The following is a 23,196-nucleotide window of genomic DNA, read 5'->3' on the forward strand; positions in this document are numbered from 1 at the left end:
GGTTCATGGCAGATTTGAGCCTTTGTGGTTCAAATATGGTAGGGTTGTCCCTGAACATCCTACATTTCCTTTCATCTGAGGGTGACAGTTTGGGTCTTCTTCCAAACTTGTATAACTGCTTGAAATAATAAAATGGTGCCAAGATTTCTCCCCAGCTTGTGTAAATCTACAATTCTTCTTAGAGCTTCACTGGATACCTTGAACTTTCTGTGTGTATACTTGAGTCTGTACCTCTTCTGACCTTGTGTGGTTTAAAGAAAATCCCAAAGAAATTAAAATATTTCTTTAAGTAGTCAAAAAAAAAAAAAAAAAACCACACCACTTCTGATCACAAATATACTTAAAACACACACACACACACACAGCGCCTCAGTTGCACTTGTTTCCTTTTGCTTCTCTCAGTTGTGTACAGAACAATATTGTAAATACAAAATTCTAAACAAAGTTCTTAAAAATAATTCACAATTCTAGGCAGATGTAAATATAAACCTTGTCTTTTTAATCAACAGCAATCCAGGTCCAATCAGAAATCATGAAATGAGAGCATAACCTCAACTAAAGAAAACTTAACAATCTCAACCTCATTTGTTGAACTTGGGAATTGAAAGATTAGGCTGCACTATTAGGACTGGAGGTTTACATCTGCAAAGTAAAGCCAGAAATCAATGTTGTCTCAATAAACAGAAGAAAAAGAAAAACCAGTAAACAAAGGATACAAACCATCATTTGTTAAAAAGCTGTAGAAGCTCTGTTTATTGAGTCTTTTATATTAACATATTTTACAAAAACTAGATTTACAGAAATTATCCATAACTGAACCATCTTGATTTAGGCACAAAAATACCAGAAAGCTCAGTCCAAAAAAAGTATTTAAATTCTGATTCCATAGTTAATGATTATGAAAGGTAATCCATGCATAGGAAAATATATCATGGATTTTAAAAGTTGCTAAGTAACTGAATGAAAAAATGAAAACCAAACTGTCCAGTTTTAGTTTTTTTACATTTTGACTAATTAAAATCTTTAAACTAAAATCCTATGCTAAAAGTCTGAGCAATAAAATGAGCACACAAAGATAACAACACTTCAGCTTTAGTGGAAGTTTGTGGGCTGTTCTTTGGGATAAAGTTGAAGAAAACATAATCACTTTTATAGATTCATGCATATCTCACCCCAAACTGCCTTTTTGCACTGTAATGACAGAATTCAAACACACTTCATTATTATATCTGTCGATATGCATCAACCAGCTTCAGTGAAATATACCAATACCCAAAAAGCTTCGAGGGCCACATTCAGTTTGCACTGTTGTACATTTTCGAATTTTTTAAACCAGCAGGTGATTATGTTCCTCCGCTGGTGTAATTTCTTAACTAGTATTCAATGTAAGCAGACAAAGCCCACTCAAATAAAAAACCCAAAAAGTTTATTCATGAAGATTCTCAGTCATTTGGGTTGCAGAATATTTAAACAAGGTGAAAGTCAGTTATTTGCTAAGAATTTCACTTATTTTGCTACATATGCAAGAGGCACCACCATTTCTAGCAAAAGAAGAAAGGGTTCACAGATAAAAATGACGAAGCCTCTAGAATTGGTGGCAAAACAAGCAAGTTAAAATGCACCACAGGAAGTCCATCTGTTGCAGACTTGACAATTTCTGCCCATCTCAACAGATGGTCACACCCATTAATCAACAGAATAAGAAATAGTTTTACCGCGCAGAGGTTCCTTTAGCAAAGACACCACATGTAACACTCACTGAACAGAATGTAATACATCCCTATTTTCTGCATATGCATCGCAAAGGGACCGGTTTTGGAAAAAAGATTTACAGGCCCATTTCCCCATCTTGTTAAATAACAAAATGCAAACTGTTTGCAACAGGTGATATTACACACTAAATAGAAAACAACCCATGTGGGTGAAAAAGAAGAAAGAAAAAACAAACAAACAAACAACCTTGTTTGCAGCATTTTTTCCTGATAGAAACATTCATATTTGACAGAAAGGCTGAACAATACTAAAGTGACATTCTCTTACGCCTAGGTAAGAAATAAGAATGTGTTATTTTGCCTACACTTAATTCACAGTTGAAACTCATAAAATAACACACAGACACATCAGATGAGTTCCTCCATCCAGAATACAGAATTTTCTGCCATGGGCATAATGTAATAAAAGGAAAACCAAGACTCATATAACAGCTTTATCTACCAAAAACACCTTCAAACCCTTCTCATAAACATCTTCTTGTAATAGTCTTCTGAATGCAAAGCATGCTCGTTTTTTGACAGCCAGTCCGAATCATGACAGCTGCTGGCTGTCTATTGAAGCTGGTGGTTGCATTGTGTGGCACGTGTATAGAGGGCAATGCAACCTTGCATTTCATGACTTGCACCAATTATTATATATATATATATATATATATATATATATATATATATATATATATATATATATATTTATATATATATATATATATAATACTCAAATACTAGGCTGGAATCAGTGATACAGAGGCTATTTACAATAGTCTCACCTTTTTAGGCAGCCTCAAAACAGCTCCAAGGCCATGTCTGCAATGGTTTTTTTATTTTTTTGTGTGTTTTGTTTTATGTTTTTTAGGTGATGACCATTGACTACACCAAATGGGGAAAAAAGTTGAAATAGCTCTGTCAGTGCCTCTTAGGGTAACAATGTACTACACCCTTCTGCTGAAGCCAGAATCAGGGCGCAGGGTCCTGTAGGTTTTGTAGACGTCTCTCTGCAGCTGCTGCCATGGTTCTGCGTCTTAGCACAGTTGAGTCCAATTCTGGGACATCCTCCTCCAGTCCAGGCAAATCTTCATCCTGATCCTCCGAATTTTTGTTCAGATACTTCCTACAGGGATGCAGAAACCATGAAAGGATATTTTTTGTTTGTTTTTTTGTTTTTTTTAAAAACACAGAAACAAGTCAATACTACATTTCCAGTGCCAGAAAGTCAGTTCTGTTTATCTGGATATAGTATTTTCAGTGATTTTGTTGCCCCACAACTTGACTTTGACTGCAACTTGCAATTGTAGCCCTTGTTCTGTTTTCTAGGATGACAGTGTGCAACAGTGAGCTAAAGCTCCATTTCCATAAGAACTCACACCACGCCTGCTACACTAAGTCAACTAAAACAACAGAGGAGACTAAAGACACCATAAAAATACACCTGTGATTAGACGGCCAGCAAACAATCGACAGCTGCAGCGCAAAACAGTGGTTTAAGAGCCTGTCTGGGGAAGCAGTTGAATGAACTGACTGTCACCACAACGGCAAAGCAGCCAAGCTGTAGGAAGGGAAACTTAAATTTTCCTAAATTTAGACTTAGAAAGTGACATTTTAACATCTAATTTATTCCGTCTTGGTTAAAAGAGTGACATAAACTCATCTCAAAACCCTGTATTAAACAGGCACAGAAGTAAAATGACATAGACAGCAGTATAGATAAGCTCTGAAATAATCGGTTATACACTTGATACTGCAGAAGAGATTCTTTATACCCATCCAGAAGTGAGATTGAGAGGCTGTTCTAATAAATGGTGGAGAAAACTGATCAAAATGTAAAACAAGTGTTTTGCATGTGAGGGAAGAAACATGAGCAGTCTGTTTAAACATGTGCATCTATGTGTATTCAACTGTGTGTGACACAGCTTGAATGTGTTACATACAGGTGTAAAGATGTACAGTTTGACTGCCTAACCTGGAACTCGCACACAGTTAATTAAATTATAAGAACTTGAGTTAAAGACTAAATATAGTCAACCACATTCACAAAAACATTTTGAATATAAAATGTGGAAAACTCCAATTTGTAGAGGAACAACCTGCGTGCTTGCTGAAGCATCTCTTCTTTCCTCTGCTTTAACATCTTCTGCCTCTCCTCTGCAGACTTAGAGAAGCGGCCTCCTCTAACCTCCAAGTTGTCAGATTCACCCTGCTCAGCTGCTCCACTGGACCCAGGCTGCTCATCTGGTGCAGGATTAACCTGTAAAGGGGCTCGCTCTATGGCCTAAGAGAGGACGACAAACATAATTTTGAGTTATGAATTTTAAGAAACACACAAAACAAACTAACAAGGAAAACTAAGAGCAAGGCAGAAATCTAATGAAAAATAAAAACTGCACTTAACATTTAACCCCAGGTTGACTGACCTGCGTAGGGAAAGGCACCTGGATACGTCCCTCCAGGATGTTGTCAGTAGTAACTTCCACAGAGCGGGTCAACTGTAAGTCTTGCAGTACCAGGTAGGAGGGCACCTGAGGAAACATCTCTTGAATCTGATGAGCCTGATGAGCACAAGTACATAAAAAGGAGAGTGAGATGGAGAAAACTGGTATAAGTTACATTATATTTAGTCGTTTTTATGCCTAAGCAATATTTGAAGCCATAGACACTGACTAAGACATGGGGTGAAGGCTGCAATAATAAGAAGGCAGCACTGATTTTATGTAAATAAAGTTGTTATAGCCCTAGCAGGACCTCGTGTGGGTGTGTCCTGGCATCTCTCCTGCCTTAGGTGCCACCCTTTTTGTACAGCTGACTCTAATCAGCATTAAGAGTACAGTGAGGTGAGAGAAAGGTGAGCTCTCGTGCCAGAGAGCCTTTTTCTTTTTTAACTTCTCAGTTTGGTGATCAACTCCTGGGTTTTGTTGCTTTCCTTCTTTAAAAGATTATTTCAGCATCTCTCCCTCTGTTAGTTTAATTACTAATAGAAATATTAATGAAACCCTTTAATTTAAAAATGCTGCCTTCCAGTCTCCTTTTTTCAACCCGGAAACTTTTTGTTACTTTGCCCTCATCCCCTGGACCTTTTAGGAGAAAATAACAAAAGTTTTAAGGTCATCAACTGTCTAAAAAGATCTTACAAGTTTAAATATTTCCCTCAACTTGCAGTCTGTATATCCTTTTGCTTAAAGACAACAAATTTCATTAGACGGTAAACTCGAACTCACCATAGCCATAAGCTGGGAGTTATTTGCTTGAGCAATGCCCAAGATGTTAGTAGTATGCATTACTTCTACTGAGAAACTGGGCAGCCAGCTGGCGATACGAGATCCTGTAAGACAAATGCATGGATTTTTAAACTTAGCTGTGACACAGAGCCCATCAGTTTTAGGTCACGTGTCCAGCACCCTTACCATCAAAGTGGAAGAAGTGATTGTGTTGGTTGATATGTGGTCTGGCATCTGGGGGAGCTCCAACTGGGCCAATGTTGTCCTCCAAACCCCCACCCTGCTGCGGGCTTCTTGCTTGGCCCCCATCCCCACTAATATTCAGGGATTTCCGACATGTGGGACACGACGTGTCCTGCTCAAGCCACGAGCGCAAACAAGAGCTGGAGAAACACATATACATACCCTAAGTAAGTCGCCAGTCTGAAAACTTGACATGTATCTTAGGGGTCAGGACAAATTTTCTACATCTAGGATCTATGCAGGGCATCTTACTGAAGCTCTGAATGTATATCAGAGAGCTCACAGCAATAAACATTCAAACAAACAAACTGTATTACAAAAGCTAAGAACTGCTGTGCAGTCTAGTTTACACTTCACTATGTAAATCCTTTAAGGATTTGGGGAACTACCCTAACGGAAGCTTCAGCCTTTAAATCCTGGTAAATCCAGGATGCCGCTATTCTCTTTGGCTCTCTTTTAGCCATTGTTATTTAGGTACATAACACAAACGTTTTCCCAGGACAAGGATGTCAAATTCAATTTTACTTCATGTGCTGGACAACTAACAGCATTGCATAACTTCATGTTTGATAAAATGACACAACTCCAAAAATGCCCCTTTCTGTAAGTATAGTATATTCTGTCGATGTTTGCCTGAGCCAAAGCATAGTTTGTTGTTTTTTTAATCCAAAACCATAACAATATCCCTAATAAATTTCCAGACATTAGAAAGTAAAGCAACTTGAGCCTGAAATCTCTCAAGTGGAATTTCAACTCAACTGTGTCAGTATAGGCCACATACTCACAAGTACTATTTCTAGGGTATGGCACCTCAAAGCAGAGGAAAATAATCTCAACTATAAGCAGTAAAAGTAAAATTATTTACTTGTGGAAGAGATGACCGCAGGGCAGTTTGCGTGCTGTAAGCATGGCATCCCAGCAAATGGCACAATCATCATCATTGGCTGCCAGCTCCTCTGCAGTAGCAACAGCAAATCTGCACAGAGTTCATAGGATATGCAACTATTAAGTAAACAAGTAATGATTAGCAAAAGACTGAAAAAAAAGAACACACACATGAATGAAGTATAAGGAGGCAAGACAACCTTGTCTCCATGTTATTAATGACACGCAGATAGTTCTTATGTCGGCGGACACGGCGCTGCACCTCATGGAAAAGATATCGCAGCTGCATGAAGATAACCAAGCTTGCCATGGACAGCCAGATATTCCCGAAAAGCTAATAAGTGAAATGTGCACACAAAGGTGAAAGATTAGTGGATCAGAAAGTCACACTGGGACAGGAACTGTTCAGAACATGACAGCCATACTGCATCTTACCAGCATATGGATATGGTGCATTAGGTCAAGAAACAGCATGGCCAGCTCCATTATGAAGTCTGTGTAGTAGACATATGTCCCCTTACTCTCCCAAGTCCCTGGATGGTTCAAATCCCAGAGATGAATTGAGTATCTGGAAAGGTAAGACACCGCTCTTTCAGTTCATGAAATGCTGGTGACTTTTAGAAGGTCGGTGGAGACAAAAATACTGCAATAAATAAAATGTGCAACAATATACTGTATATGGTACAATAATACCAAAAAGACTGAAATTCAAGGGTTGAGACAGAACTGTTTTGAGTAACAAAGAAAGAAGAGCTATGATACGGTTCTGATTTCATCATAAGATGTATTTAGTTAAGTGAGTGAAAGTAATCAAAAGCTCAAAAACAAAACTTGCAAAGGTATAAAGAAACATCTTTAAAGGGAAGTCACCATAAACATTATTTTTCCATGTACCAAACAACTGTACTGCAACAGACAGCTGTTACCAGCCAAGGGAGTCAGTACTGTATCCAGTACTGATCCAGGACCTTGGCCCATCAGAGTTGGTGGTAGTTCAATATTAGGAACCCTCTCAAGGACAAAGAAGCCTTTCATACTAGAGCTAATGGAACCAGAGGAAAACAAATAGTGTTATGTGCTAAGATTATCCCCGATTCCAAATTTGCACAGGCTGTCATCCATGCTGCAGTGTGTCTATGAGGCTGCACAGAGACTTACCGCATGATGACATGTCCAGTGCGCACAGTCACCAGCAGACACTGAGGAAAAAAGTAAATGTGAAAATGATGCAACTGTTGTACTCTGCTTTCTACACAGACACTACAGTGATGGCCATAAAATCACAGTCTAAAAGAGCTAGTTTAAACTCTCATTTACACTAAACTCTAAACTTGGTGGTTTTGTTTACTCAAAGACAAACTCTTATTTATTCAACTTTGTTGACAGCTTTTACAGCAAATAAGAATTTTTTTTCCCCCATTCACAAGAGTGCAACTGCAAACTGAAAACACTGATTATGCTTCCGCTTCTTCAGGAAACATAAACATGAGCCAGAATGCACAACACCAGCAAGAAGGAACACACACATGAAAAAGTACTCTTATAATTGTGTGGTGGTGGATCAGAGTCACATTTTAACTGGTTTCTAAGTTCATCAAAGAACTGCATTGATACTGAAAAATGTGAAAACAATTTTGTCCTCTGGAGGGATATCATCTATGAAGCATGAGCACCTATTTTACTAAGTAATTACATGAAAATTAAGGTATTTTTTACTTTTGATAACTACTCTAATTATTCTCAAACAATCCTGGGTTGAACAAGAAAAGAAAGCAAATGCGTGCTGAGAAGTGCAGTTAGCAAACGTGTATAAATAAATACCTGCACCTAAACAAAAGCTTAGACGACATTTAAAAAATGTTTTTTTAAAAATTCATAATCATATGTGCAAAGTGTGGCCAAAACTTTCCCACCGCTTGGCTCCAAGTTCTCACCTCTGCTGCCATGAAGGAGAGCGTGTGCATGCCATGAGAAGCTCCCAGGAGGCCACAGACCACAGCCAGGCCACAACAGTCCAGAAGCAGGGAGACCAGCAGACAGAGCACTCGCACATGGCTGTTCATAGGTGTGGATGGGGAGAAAGACAGCTGTGGGGGGGGGGGGGAATAAACCAAAGGTGAATGAGTATGCTGTGCTTCTTAATTCTTTCTTCTCATGTCCTAAGATTTCTTTTCAGTGTTTATGCAGGTTAAAGATCATTTCCTCAGGATGGCCTTTAAATCCCACCGTGATACTTTTTTGTGAAACTTTGTTACCAAAAAGACCCAGCTATAAATTAATTTAGTGGACATCAGTAGACAAAGGAAGTATAACAATTATTTGTCAAACAGTGGAAAATTTCACTTAGATGCTCATGAAACATGCTGTTGAAAGAGAGTTCATGTTTTTCGCCACTGGCTACAGACAAGAGTTTTAAGAGGCTCAGTAACACACTCAATTTTTACTGTGACATACTGAGAGAAAATCCTACATGTACTCTCTTCTGAAGATTACACAACCCTTTTCTATCAATACAAACGCCTCTCACACAACCACTAAATATCTAAGCACTAGCACAACTAAACTTCTAGCAAAGTGTAAATAACAACAAATTTGCACATTATTATAGATTACAACTAAGGTGAAAAATATAAAAACCAGCTGCTCGGTATCACAAAGACCACAAGGTTTCCAAGCTAAACCTTCAGCACTACAACCTGCATTTCTTATCTTCACCCCAAAGCAAGAAACCACAGTGACAGGAAGACAGAAAGGGGAAACAGCTGGGCAAACAACGGACTACCTCCAACCTAAATTTACAGTTAAAGTTGAAAGACGGAAACAAAAACAGCAAGAGGAACACAATCACATCAAAATGAAATGTTTACAATATGGCAGGTTGAAATAACCTTCTAGTATACTAAGGCAGCCAGCATTACATCACGTCTAACTTTGAATGTCTAACTGACATTTAAAACAACTTAAACCTTGTTTTAAATGTCAGCACTCATAAGAAGGTATTTAAATGTGATATTTTGTTTTCCCCAGCATACAGAATACACTCTGATAGAGAGATGTTAGCGTAGTAACTGAAACTGTATCAGTAGTCACAGTCAACATCCCAGTATAAAAAGCTATTAATAGATCCCAAGCTGAAAAGAGTACAGTTACACTGTGTCTACTGAGGGAAAGCACACTTTTTAAATAAGCATTTATAGAAAGTGTACTGAAGTATTGCTCAGGTGGATAAATCTGGCTTAGTGTTTAATATTCAGAAACGGTTAAGTAGGAACAGAGTTAGATTTGCCAAGCTTTGCTGTGGCATAGATCTGCTGTGGCAGATTTCTATTTATTACATACATGCGTATTACATACATACTGAATTACACAATACAGAAAGCATACCCCTGTAATACATATAATAGACTGGCACCGGTACCTATGCTAAAGCGCAGAATTAATATCTAATATAGAAAAATCTAAAACAAAACAAAACAAAAACAAAAAAAAACCCACACAAAAAACAAAATGAGGGTAGACCAAAAAAACCCTTCCAGAAGCAGGATTTTTCCCCCCTTTTTTAACTGAGTTCCTTCAAAGCACAGAAACAAAAAAATTTCCTGTAAATGTACACTTTTGCAGTTAAGCTCATGATCCATGAGCTTGCCTAACACCACACTGACCATTTCCTATGATATACTGTTTCTAACAGTATCTGATATTTCTTAAGTAACATGTGATTCCTTTCGTAACAGGCAAGAGTTCAAAGAGCTTTGCAGATATCTGGTAAAGAGCAAGTAAGGTACATCACCCATGATTACACTGGGTGATGCACTACTCTCCGATAAGCCACTGAAATGACACATGTATTTCAGAGGCTTTTAGGCTGCATATACATAATGGGAAAAAAATCTTAAATCCTATATTTAATCCTATATCCATTAAACGTATTTCTCATTTCTTTTACCCATGAAATCTACACAACTACAACGTTGTTAGCTAATGTAATTTACTCTAACTGTGATTAGATAAGCCACTGAGAAAGTCAGTAATTAAGTACATTTGCTTTATTCTTCAACCCTTGATTCTCATAAATCTAGCTGTTCTCAAGTCTGGCTTCCAACAAATATGAAAAAAGGAACACCACAATTAAGATAATACTATTATTGTGCTGCACCCCATGTAAAGATGAAAGTTGCATTTTTATCGATCCAGGGCACCCTTTTCTTTTACACTGGTTTAAGTCTCTTCTCAAGTGCCCCAAATCAATCCCCACCAGGTTACAGAAGGTTTAGTTAAGCTTGATTGAAAAAACAAACAAACTTTTGGAAACAGCTTGGCTCAAGGAGTCAAATGGCATAAAACAGAAATAACCACAGACAATAAATGCAACGTGAGTCTAGTCGTATTTGTCTAAAGTGATGATTGGATTTTGTTGTTGTTGTTGTTTGTTTTGTTTTTTTTAAATACTTACATATTCAAAGCGATCCTTGCAGAGCTGAACCATTAGGTGGAGAAAAACGAGTGCGGAGAACCACAGACACCACATGACCACCTCCTCCACTGTCTGGACGTTCAGTACACCAAAAATGAAGATGAACTTGTAGAAAATGAAGTTCCAGAATTTATCTTTCAGGTGCTGATGAACCAAAAAAAAAGGAGACAGGAAATGAGATGAGTGACCATTTGCTTCTTGTTTGAAAGAAGTAAAAACAGCTGTAACAACACAGACTTACCTGCTTCTCACTGACTCTGAGTGGGCCAAACACCACGTACTGAATCATTTTAGCAATTAACATCAATGAGCAGCAGAATGTGTTCACTAACACCTGTAGGTGTGCAGATAATAAAGTCACCATTAGTTTTTGTATGAACTTCATAATCACCATCACGTCACACAATGCACTAAAATCACTCACCCACACAAAGAGACTGTCTGTGACAAGATACCACAGGACAGTTGTTGCCAGTTCTGTGTTACTAATATCATTCTTTAGAAGTTCACGCTCCACCTCGGAGGGAGGCTGTGCCTCATCCGTTTCCAAGGCCCCAAATCCCGGGTCAGTTACTGTGGTGTAGGCACTGAAGATGCTACCAGCAAGCAAAGCCACACTCAGTGCTGTGTAGGTCTGCAGGCTGGGCCAAGGAAACCTCTCCAAAAACAGCAGAGGCATTGCAATCGCAAGCTACGAGTCCACTTCTCAGCTTGTTAAAATGGTGTCAGTCCAGCAACCTGTGAAGGCAGTAGGGACGTTAGCCCAACTTTACGGGACAAAGAGTAAATATTACGCAAATAGAGCAAAGACAGCATGTGATGGCAGCCATTTCGGCTACGCACGAATTTTAAGCTTTAATAACTGGGACACACAGAGAGCAAATGTATCTTTCTAATTTTTAAAAAGTTAGTCCCCCCCAAAACATCTACGTTTACTAAACATTTTGGCTAACCTACACTCAGCCGCCAAGCAGTGCTAACTTCCCTTTAGCAAAAATTACTACCGTGTTTAACTTTAAGTGGAATAATTAAATTAGTCAAAGCAAGTAAAGATGGCTTATCATCATCAACGAGCAACACCTTTACGGAACAAACGGGAGTTCACTCGCATAACATTAGTTACTTTATCTGGCTAATGTTACCTAACACTTAGCCTAGTGGTTAGCTAATGCTAGCCACCGTTAACAACCATCAAACGCTAGACTTGTATTAAATGGTCACTTACAGCTTGTCACAGATTTAAATAAACACAATATCCGGCTTTCCCTGTTGCAGTCAGTGTTGAACTTTTAGTCCTGTGGCACTGGGAACACGATACTTGACAACATCGTCATGTTTATTTCACCGAGCAGACAGCTGGCTGAAAGCTGAAGGAAGGCTTTCCGTCTGCGCAGCGTAATAGCGTCATCACGACAACTTTAAAATCACGGTCATTACAAAATAAATATTTTCATTCAGCAGTTTAATTTAACTAATAACTCGTTGCCCCGTGATTACAAAAGAAAATGTTTTTATATGTGTTGATTTAATTTTTTGATTATATTGTGGAAAACTAAATCAGTGAGTAAGCTGTGGGAGTTTCCAGAACACGCAAGAATGGACGCTCTTTCTTGGGATTGGGTGTATTTTTGGTGCAAACAACAAAAATAGAAACGACTTCACCTCTAGGCTCGTGTTTATAGTACAATTATTTTTAAATTTAAAACCATTTTGTTGTCCTTTCAAACTGCTTTTAGTGCGTACACGCTAAGACACTTTATTGCACTGCATTGTTTACACATTTCACGTTATACTTATCCCCTTAATATCATGTCATATTTTTTATTCTTTTTCTTCTCTGTTTTCTTCCTTAAAAATATATTTAGTATGAAATTTTCAAATATTTTAGTAGTTATTTGAAAGTTAAATGTATACTTATTGTTAGTAATTGGACTTCAGATTCGTTTTACCGCATTAAGACATTTGTTTTATCATATTTTATTCGACTTAACTGTATACCTTTCTATATATTTAATCTATTTGCTGTATGTTTATTTTGTTTAACAAAAAAAAATCAAAATTGAAGATAAATTAAGCATTTATCTTACATTTTCTGCGTTGTGTATATCAAAAAACTAACCTCACATTAACCTTGCATTTTTCAAGGTGTTTTGTGCAATATCGGTAATGTCCACAAAGAAAAAATATTCAACTATATTTAGTATAGTTTTCATTGAAATTGCGGCACTGAAGCTATATGCTTAGATCTGTTTTGTTGTTCTTTCATAAGATGATTACGTTTTCAGGAATTTCATTTGGCATATGTAAAGTAAATTCGTTAAAAATAGATTTATAATAAAAAAGAGATTTCTTTTAGTTGTACAATTAAAGGAAAACATTTATACCTAAAGTATTTGAATTTATTTGTTACGATAAAAGAAAATAGTTTCTCTGACTTTGGGTGGTACTTACAATACCACCCAAAGTCCACTGGAGGTCACTGTTTCTTAACTGAATTATATTAAGACCGATGAATACTCTTAGATAACGTAACTGTTCAGAAATTTACCATACATGTTCTTTTACATAAATTGTGTAACTAGTTAAAGTTTCCTCAAATAAATCTGACAGGGCTCTAGACTAACTTTTTGCCACGGTTGCACCGGTGCGCCTAACTTAAAGTTAGACGCACCGGCACAAAAGTTAGGCGCACTCAAATTTTTCAACCGCATCGCTTAACACCGCAGTTTTACATGTGCACTTTTTGGGGAATTGCAGTCCATACAGACAATATTCATTTCTAAATGATTAACTAACAAACTTGTACTTAAAGTGCTTTGGCAATATTTTAGAAAATGTTAAACTTAATCATCATCTCGGCCTCCTCTGATGACCTGTTGCATGCTGCTGAAAGACAGTGGGGAGAGGGGACACGTGGGCAGTGCATTTATTGCAGCATATAATGTGTTTTCTGGATACACTGTGCTTTTTCAGCGTTCAAAGATTGATGGCACCGTGTCAGAGCACTGCCTATGAATTTCAGACGGATCAGGACTTAACTTAACAAAAAGTTATCAATAGTTCTTTTCATCTTTTCTTATTACCCACAGCTACATCCACTTCTGTCGGGCCTAGGCTGCTCACTAGGGCTGGGTATCATCACTGATTTCTATAATCCATTCGATTCCGGTTCTCAAAGTCCTGATTCGATTCAATTTTGCCTCAGACAGTCAGAAATATTATAATTCTGATCAGTACTGATACATGTGAGACTTCATCAGAATTGTGAACATCACAGCAGATGCCTTTGTGTGAAAGTAATTGAGAATAAAACACAGAAAAACATGAAGGAGATTTTTCTGGCCTGGCTTTTTATAGCAGATAACCTTAAAAATAATCTGCAATATTCTAATTTTGCATAATTTTAAAAAGTTTAAATTTCTTCAGTATTGAACAGCAGAAATTAGCCTTTCTTGTCCGAAGACATTTAAGTTAAAAAAAAAAAAGAAAAGAAAAGAAAAAGACAGCTGCCGACAGCGCTGTAAACAACGGTAGATTGGTGGGTAATACGCCAATGAATAATGCAGAAAACAGAGATTTGAGACGGGAAACTGTTCTTGAAGTACACAGAGAGAGAGAGAGAGAGCTGTGCATGAAGTGTGATTTTTTTTTATCGTGGTGGAAGCAAAACAGCAAAAGTCAGAGGGAATTCATGACCATGTTTATCAAATGTTAAGGGTAGTTTGCTGCTTCGTTTGCTGCTGGCTCGGTGAATTTTGGTTGGAGAGAGACAAAACCTGCAGCTCAGAATCAGCGCAAAAAGAGGTAAACACAGAGCGGACCCCACGCATCAGAATCGGTGAGCTCCGACAGCGTGTCCGTCTACGGGCCATCGGGTGAGAAAGCGAGAAAGACAAAGCTGATTCTGATGTATCGGGTCCGCTCTGTGTTTACGTCTTTGTGTGGAATCCGTGTACCTGCTCTCATTTGCTGTTTGGTGGTTGTTGAAATAGTTTTGTGAACTTTAATCTGAGAATCTGGCATTTCTGGCAAAACACAGTTATATTTAAAAGTCGATTCAGGATTTAATGAATCGATATCGCTTTATTCAAGCTACTCACCTCTCTATCCACCTGCATTTCAAATTGACCACGCCAATCACAGAGGTCCCGCCCCTAACTCTCTGTGATTGGTTTAGTCCAGGATAGGGGCATAATGTGTGTCTGTTGTTGACCACATGGAGAGTTGCAGAGATTTTTTTTTTTTTGTCACCCGAACAGTCTAGAGCCCTGTCTGATAAAAGAAGTGGGGTTATTGATTATTGATTATGTAACCAAATAAGTCCCTGCAACAAGGGCATGTGGTTAGTTTGCCAGAACAGCAGAATTTAAAAATGTCACCCCAGCTCCACCACAGTTTTATACTGCATGGGCCAAAAGGAAAGTCAGGTTTAACATGATATTAATCAGTTGTAGAACTCATACAGCATAGTACAATTCTTCTAATTTAACACTGTTATTATCCGCTTGAGGAATTAGTTTCACTATGACTGTGAAAAAAACGTTTCAGTTGTGTAATGGCCTGACTTTAAACTGTTTCCGTTTACAGTGAACCTGTTATGAGAAATGATTTGACCTCACAAGTGTGATTAGTTTCAGTTCATGAGGTTAACATTTCTGCCAAACTAACTACAGTTTGATAAAAATCTATCAAATTATCAAATTTGCTCAGTTTTTGTCATTACAAATTTAGCAACAAGTGACATCTTCAGGTGTATTTTTCTAATTATGTTTAATTATTGCCTTCGGAAGACATACATACAGAAAGAGTGATCTGTAAAATTTCCATAGTTTAAAGGCAGTTTAAACACAGTTTATAAGGGCACAGCATTGGGGAACAAGTAATCTAGTTAATCTAATATATCCCACCCACTAACAGATGCTATGATGAAGCTATAATCAGCTGTCATACTCTTATCCCAGATTGGTGTATGGTTCACTTTATGTGTATTCATCACTCGTCATCATTCCTTAGAAGGCTGACAAATGTTTTCTTTTTTACTAAGGTTAAAGTTGACAGTCTCCCCTCATTTTTTACACATTAGGCCACTCTTTTTCTAATAATCGTCTCTCAAATGGCAGACTTGTAATGCTTGTGTAAAAGTGTAATACAAATATAATCATCTAAAAGAGGATGAGAATTTCATTTATTCACATCTGCTTTGACATCCATATTTTAGCTATAGCCAATGATTGAACAAAAATAAAAAAAAAAAACCAAACAAACTGCAACAATCAATGTTGATTTTCTGTGAAACTCACATTGAAATTACACTTAAAGTGTGTCAGATAAAAATGATGTTCACACATCCAGCATTAACTTAAAAGAAGTGCCATAACAAAATGATAAACCCACCGCCTATGTTAAGGTGGAACTGACACTTTTCTAAAAGTAAACTTAAAACTAAAAAACCACAGGGTAAGAAAACAGAACTGGGTTTTGTTGTTGACTGTGTGATAAGATTCTTAAGTACTCAATATTATCCCTTTCCTGTAAGCTGTCCCTCCTGTTAGGGAGGGAATTATGGAAATTATGACAAGTACAACATGTTGTCACATATTCCTTAAAGGGTTGTGCAAGAATTTTAGTATCTGTTCAATTTAACTATAAGAGGAAATGAATCCTGCTTTTACGGCACTTATTTTGCTCTTGATGCCGAAATCACTTCGAGCACATCAAATTGCAGCATGAACCACTCAGTTGAGTTGTCTCCTTCAGAGGAGTTTGATGGCAGCACAGCAGTGGCGTGTGTGATCCTCGGTTTGTCCTTCCTGATTGGAGCTCCTGGGAACCTGCTGGTGATCTGGACCATCCTGAGACATGTCAAGCAGCGCTCCCATACTGTGGTGATCATTCTGCACTTGGCTGTTGCGGACCTGCTGGTTTTCATCACCCTGCCTCTATGGATCTACTCTCTGGCTCACACTTGGGTGTTTGGAGCGGTATTGTGCAAGACCTTAGTGTACACTGTGACTGTGTGCATGTTCAGCAGCATCTTCTTGATCACTGTTATGAGCGTGGAGCGCTTTCTTGCCATCTGTCATCCATTTCTGATGATGCGCTGGAAGACAAAAAGCAATATAAAAATATGTCTTGTACTTTTGTGGCTTCTTGCTTTCCTTCTAGGAGTGCCTGCCTTAACACAGAATCTGGAAGAAACTGATGGAAATGTGCAATGTTTCACCAGGGAATTACACTCTGACACCAACACAATTATCGTCCTTTGCCTAGAAACCTTGTTGGGCTTTATAGTTCCTTTCATTGTTCTTAGTATCTGCTACTGTCTAGTAGCTGCAGAGATCAAGAAGATGAGTTTCAATTCAAAAGAGAAATCCATGGTTCTCATCCATGTTGTAGTGATTGCTTTCACAGTGTGCTGGTTGCCTTACCACGTTATCAACATTGTTGATCTGATTTGTATCTTAAGCTGGCCAGACACTGACGACAACTGTGTATCAAAGCCTATCATCTTCATAGCTGGTGCCCTGGTTTTCATCAGTAGTTCAGTAAATCCTGTGTTATATACCTTATTTGCAAAGAACCTACAAGGGAGTCTGGAAGAGTCCCGACTAGTGAGGCTATTTAAGGAAATAGCCACTAACACAAACAAAGTGAGGGAGCTGGCAGTGCAACAGCAGACAGACCAGAGGGCAGCAAGTACAAAAGAAGAGCTGCTATCTGACTGTGTGTGAAAGACTGTGATGATGGTAAAATGTGACACTTGTCATTTACTATTAATTATGAAGGATTAAATGAAAATGTACTCATATTATTGCCATGTGTTGTACTCCTCCATTGTTTTTTATGTATATATATTTTTTTAATTCACGTAATGCAGTCAAAATACATAACTTTGAACTTGTGTTTTGAGAAATGTCTGTGATAATTTTTTTTTTTTTGAACATTTGATATTGTCCACTATTGTGTAAGGTGTTCTGTTTGTTATCCTACCTGAAAAAATAAAAACAGTGCTACTGATAACTGCTCCAAATGTCATTTTGACTGCTGTGACTACTGTATCGTTCTATCAAACTTAAATGTAATGCACAATTTCTTCACTATTTCTGCCAAATACTGAAACAAAACCATTAATTCCGGTCAACCATACGTATAGTCTTTTGAAAAAGTCTAATGTCTGAACATGTTCGTAAGTAAATTATATTTCCACCTGTATGTGCCATCATCCTTCATCATATTTTCCTAGCAAGCTGATGAATATTTCTTGGCTCACTGAAATGAAAGCTGAGAATCTCTCTGTTGTTTACGTATTAGGTAACACCTTTTCCAGTAATGCTGCATGCCATGTAAAGACCTGCAAATGAAACAAAAACAGAAATACAGAGCAGAGAATCCATTTTAATTTTAATTTTACAATTCCTTAGTGACAAAGGTAGAATGTGTTTGGAAATAATTCATAATCTGCTAGTTTTTGTATGTGCTAGTGGTTCTCTAAGTCTAAGACAGTGGTTGTCAAACTGTGGGTAAGACAGCTAGGTTTAAAAAAATGAAGTGAAAGTAACATAAAAAAAAAACAAAAGTCAGGGGAAATAAACAGAAGAAGAGCTTTTTGTTGCTTTGTATTACTGTTAATTGAGTCATTTCCTATTTTAATCTTGTTTTTAGTGTTGAGGTTTTAGCAAAAAAAAAAAATTAAGGTGTGGAGTGTGAACTTTTTTCGGTTTCTGAATGTGAACTTTTGTTTTGGCCTATGATGTAGCAACAAAGCAGAACAAAAATCTAAGAACCACGGGGGTGGTGAAACAGAAAAGTTTATCAAAGTTTCACAAGCTAAAGTAATTTTTGTGTGCAGAGTTGTTCCCTCGATACAGCAAAGTCAATCATTTATTAATTATTCATCCATTTACGAATTAATATCATATCAGTTTGTTTAAAAGTATTTGATAAATACATTTCTACAATTTTTTTAAAAACTAAACTGCACCCTGAAGTGATGGACTTCTGGCACATGCATGAGTCATCTCTGCTTAAAAAGCCCTGTTAGGAAACTCTTTCCTGAGCTTTCCACGCAGCTTTAAAGGGGAAGTGAGGACTTAGAGTAATCTGTTTTTCTTTTCATGCAGACACCACAGTCAGCACATCGCCTTGCAGCATGAACAACACATACCAGCTGTCTTCTCAAGAGGAAATGGCCCCTTCAGAGTTTGATGGTGGGACAGTGGTGGCATGTGTGATCCTTGGTTTGTCCTTCCTGGCTGGAGCTCCTGGGAACCTGCTGGTGATCTGGACCATCCTGAGACATGTTAAAAAGCGCTCCCACACAGTGGTGATTATTCTACACCTGGCTGTTGCGGACCTGCTTGTCCTCATCACCCTGCCTCTGTGGATCTACTCTCTGGCCCACTCCTGGATATTTGGGGAGGTATCTTGCAAAGCAATGGTGTTCATGATCAATACGTGTATGTACAGCAGCGTTTTTCTCATCACCCTCATGAGCGTGGAGCGTTTTGTGGCTGTGCGATATCCATTTGCTTCAGCTCACTGGAAGAGGAAACAAGCTCTGAATAAAGTACTGCTGGTTCTGTGGACTGCAGCACTCTTGTTCAGCATACCTGTCATCCCAACTCAGATTGTTGACAACGATTCTGGTGAGGATCACTGCCTGTACCGTGAATATACTTCTGTGACCCAGGAACTGGTGTGTCTCTTGTTAGAGACACTGGTTGGCTACATAATACCCTTCTCCATCCTTGTGGTCTGCTACGGCTGCCTGTGCAGCCGGATTACTCGGATGACTCTCAAATCCAAACGCAAGTCCACCATCCTGATCGCCAGTGTCGTGGTTGCATTTGGCATTTGCTGGACACCTCATCACATAGGAAATATCCTCTCGCTGATCATCCTGGCAACTGAAAACTCCTACAAGGATGTAGCAGAACATTTGGAAAATGTGAGGTCCACTATGGCTTTTGTTACTGGAGCCATGGTCTTTATCAGCAGCACAGTTAACCCCATCCTCTACATGTTTGCAGCTCGCTCCTTCAGGAGCTCCCTCCGTGACACAGGCATCCAGAAGCTCTTCCGCCACATCTCGAGCACCTCCCCAGGTGAGGGCAACAGGGAGGTGTCCTATGTGTCCAAGAGACCCAGCAATCAGACCAGCACCTCTCATGTGCTATCTGAGTCAAAAGATCAAATAGGTGTGTTGATGACAATGTGTGAAAACAATCCATCTGGGCAGTAAAATTGTACAATGTCTGTTTGCCCTGTGTAGATACTCCTGTGTACTCAGTATTCTTTTTCTGAATAAAATAAATGTTGATGTTTATTTGTATGAAATTGCAATAAAAAAATAACAAGTATATCTGTGCTACACTTCCCTAACTTAATAAATTACCAATTTTGCATGTTTGTATTGTGAATATATTTATAGAAATGTTATAAGTTATGTACTAAATGTCCATAATGACATGTGCCAAATAACCAATAAAAAATTCTATATGTAAATAATGTCTCAGTTTTGTAAAATACAGTTTGTTTCAATTTCTTTGTTGATTCCATCAAAGAGAAAAGGAATAAATAAATTCAAACTGTAAGTTTGGGATCATGATTAAACAACGCACAGTGGTTTTTAATTTCCTGTTATTGCATCTTTCATTTATTTATTTATTTGACCACAAAGAGAACTTCGTCAGAGATCTGTCTGGCTGCTTTAATATAAGGATTTGAGCATTTTGAACCTTTTTGCCTCATTCTGTAACATTTCTGATAAACTTTTTAATCTGAGAATATTTCATAAAAGTGTTCTTTTTTCAGCCATGACAGATTACAATTGACCTGATAGTCTACTTCAGACAATAGTCATGCTTTCAACTTCCTCTCACTGAGTAGATTGCCAAATGAAGACTAGCGTGTTTCCTTTGCTAAGCAGCAAAAAAGCGGAATCGTGCCCTGATGTTTGTCACATTTGCACATGTTGGGAGTGACAGAGTTCGGTGTCCAGTTATTCACTGACATTTTTAAAGGCACACATATAAATAAATTAGTCGTGTTAGTTGTAGTATTTTGCATTTATCTGTCCCCACAGCTACACAGCAATAGTTCTGATTAATTTATCAGCCAGAAGATGGCAGTGGTTGCTCTGTGTAACATTTGTACTTTTACTTAAGGGGTGGCTGTTCTTCAAGAAGTAGGGCAGGTCACCTGCTAATCAGAAGGTTGGTGGTTTGAGCCCCGTCTGCTCCCATTTGCATGCCAAATGTCATTGGGCAACATACTAACCACAAGTTGCTCTCCAGATGGATGCTCTCCGATGCATCGGAGAGAATATTAGATATAGAGCACTTATAAAGGCAAAAGCAAAGAGAGGTGCTTGTATGAATGGGTGAATGAGGCAAGTTGTATAAAAGCACGTTGAGTGCTCAGTTACAGTGCTCATGATATGAATCTGTTGTGGGAACAGGAACCAAGCTTTTCCACTCTTTCTCCACTTTAGAAATACACATCTACAGAGTTTATTCATGATTTAGCCCCCATGAATCTTAATTTTAGCCATATACAGTGAGTTCTGTGAATTTAGTCACTTAGCTTGTAAAAACATGATATTTTGACAAAGTCATTGTACAAATGCACCACAAAAATCCTTCAATTATAGATGTGATTTCATTGTTTTAAACCACACAGCTGGAAGAACTGACATTCCAGCCTAATAATTTTCCTGTCTGTTTAAATATGAGATGAACAAGATCTGATGTGAGAGCATTCAGATTTCACTTAAGTCTTTGGGCATGAGTAAGTTGGAATTATTTTAAACATGACAGCGGAAAATTACAGCGCTCAAAGGGTGTGACAAAACCGAGCTCACACTGGCAAGCATAGTTGACTTGCTTGACATTTTCTCACAGAATGAGGAAGCAACTTGTATATCATCATCAACAGTGTGGCTGTGTTCCCATTGCCTTTCATAAGGCATATTATTACATGCTTACCACATTTAAGTTAGGTTTCAGTCTCTGCTGTATTATAATATTGTGTAGCGTGAAGATTTTTCCAAGAAAACCTGGCTTATACTAATAAAGCCGCATGAACGAGCGTGTATTTTTTGCTATTCTTTTAAGTCATACTTACCTTACAGGACAAGACTTGCCACCTGGTACATCAGAGCCGCCAATCTCTTCCAAAAAATGTACACAGACATGTCAAAGGTTTTAGCACTGGCTCTCTGGAAGGTCATCCACTTTACAGCCTATGATAAAAGTTATGCCAAAGCACATTATTAAGGAGGATATTTGGAGTGTGGATGTGACATGTTGTCTTTCTCAACTTTTTCACCAGTTACACCTGCTGAAAGGAGTTAGCTTGTGACTTTACTGTCCGAGTCAGTCTACATGCATAAGCATGCCCTCAGTATGATGTAATGAAGATAAATGTTCTTTGCTGTTGTGTTGAAATATCATTATATGTCTCAGATTTCAACGTTTTCCAGAGTGTCCCTTAAGTAATCGGACTGGTTTGGCTGGAAATAGTGATTCGACATGAGGAAGGAGACACAAGGAATTACTCTTGAGATAGGGGAGATTTATTTTGAGTGAATGGACATGAAAAGGCAAAAAGCCTTGCATTCACTGCAGTCTGTTGGCCCATAGCAGGCAGAACAGGGAGTGTCAGTAGCAACAAAACCTTGGATTTCTGGGAAGTGGGCCAAAGACTGGTAAAAACTTCACTGCTCTTTTGAAGTACCATATTTTCTGGCGACAAATAGTTTCTATTGACAGGTACATGCAGCGTATAACAATACAGTGGGATTTTAGAGGGAAGAACAAGGATCACAAGCTGGAAATGTAAAGTACAGTGCTAATTCCACTGTTCTTTCTTGTGGTAGAAGTTCCAGGATGTGTCCTGTTGTTTTGTTCTTAATTTTTCCATTTGTCCTTTATTCATCCCTGCATTTACTACTACCTTTTACCTAAAACTGCATTACAATTAAGAAGCCTACAGAAGCAATAAATCTTTCTTTTGCCTGAAGCAAATGCATGTTGTTTTGTACATAGATTTTTTTTTCTGTGATCTCCATGTTTACAGGTTTTCATTCTGCAAGTGAAATAACATTATCTGAAGACAAGGAGGCAAACAGTGAAATCATAAGTGTGAATTTGTGTGCAGAAACACTTTCGTTGTATCAAAGTTCCACACTGGCATAAACATGTAGTGTCTGAACACCTTTTCATAGAATAAACATGCTGGAGTACTTTCTGTTGCCGTGCCCTCTGCACCGAATTACAGCTGGAGCAGAAGTCCCTAACTAACTGTTCTTACCCCAGTCACTTTTGAGATCAAGTTTGACATGGGTTAAGGCAAATGTCTGGACAAGATGTGATCCAAATGGCACATCAGGCCCAACATCTGGCACATAAAGGGTTTTTGTTTTTTTTTAAGATTATGTTCTTTGCAAATTCAGGTAGCACAAAACTAATTTTAATGGAAATGCACAGAGTTTGTCCCGCAGTTCAGTTTCTCTTTAATATACCTTTATGTGTGTGTTTGATTCTGTTCACTTCTTTCCCACTATCACCGTGAGTCATCTGCAGGTTGCCCGTGGACTGCACAGCGTACGCAT

At 38.2% G+C, this 23,196-nt stretch overlaps 3 protein-coding genes across 3 annotated transcripts; 2 read left to right on the plus strand and 1 right to left on the minus strand.

Moving 5' to 3' along the window:
- Window positions 1-478: 478 nt before the first annotated feature.
- On the minus strand, window positions 479-11,982 carry LOC116314684 (E3 ubiquitin-protein ligase AMFR). Its single transcript, XM_031732776.2, has 14 exons — window positions 11,809-11,982; window positions 11,008-11,321; window positions 10,825-10,917; window positions 10,563-10,727; window positions 8,044-8,196; window positions 7,268-7,308; window positions 6,545-6,677; window positions 6,310-6,443; window positions 6,090-6,200; window positions 5,168-5,364; window positions 4,982-5,085; window positions 4,181-4,315; window positions 3,854-4,038; window positions 479-2,880 (listed from the first exon to the last, which is right to left on the minus strand). Exons 2-14 carry the CDS (start codon window positions 11,260-11,262, stop codon window positions 2,727-2,729), a joined length of 1,860 nt encoding a protein of 619 aa, XP_031588636.1. The 5' UTR covers window positions 11,263-11,321; window positions 11,809-11,982; the 3' UTR covers window positions 479-2,726.
- Window positions 11,983-15,425: 3,443 nt separating this feature from the next.
- Window positions 15,426-17,768, plus strand: LOC116314714 (delta-type opioid receptor-like). The gene has a single exon (XM_031732817.2). It carries the CDS (start codon window positions 16,310-16,312, stop codon window positions 17,312-17,314), a length of 1,005 nt encoding a protein of 334 aa, XP_031588677.1. The 5' UTR covers window positions 15,426-16,309; the 3' UTR covers window positions 17,315-17,768.
- Window positions 17,769-18,359: 591 nt separating this feature from the next.
- Window positions 18,360-20,090, plus strand: si:dkey-148a17.6 (uncharacterized protein LOC108190685 homolog). The gene has a single exon (XM_031732816.2). The coding sequence runs from the start codon at window positions 18,733-18,735 to the stop codon at window positions 19,822-19,824; it is 1,092 nt and encodes a 363-aa protein (XP_031588676.2). The 5' UTR covers window positions 18,360-18,732; the 3' UTR covers window positions 19,825-20,090.
- Window positions 20,091-23,196: the final 3,106 nt, after the last annotated feature.

This window comes from Oreochromis aureus, linkage group 1, assembly GCF_013358895.1.
Source record: "Oreochromis aureus strain Israel breed Guangdong linkage group 1, ZZ_aureus, whole genome shotgun sequence".
Classification (NCBI taxonomy): domain Eukaryota; kingdom Metazoa; phylum Chordata; class Actinopteri; order Cichliformes; family Cichlidae; genus Oreochromis; species Oreochromis aureus.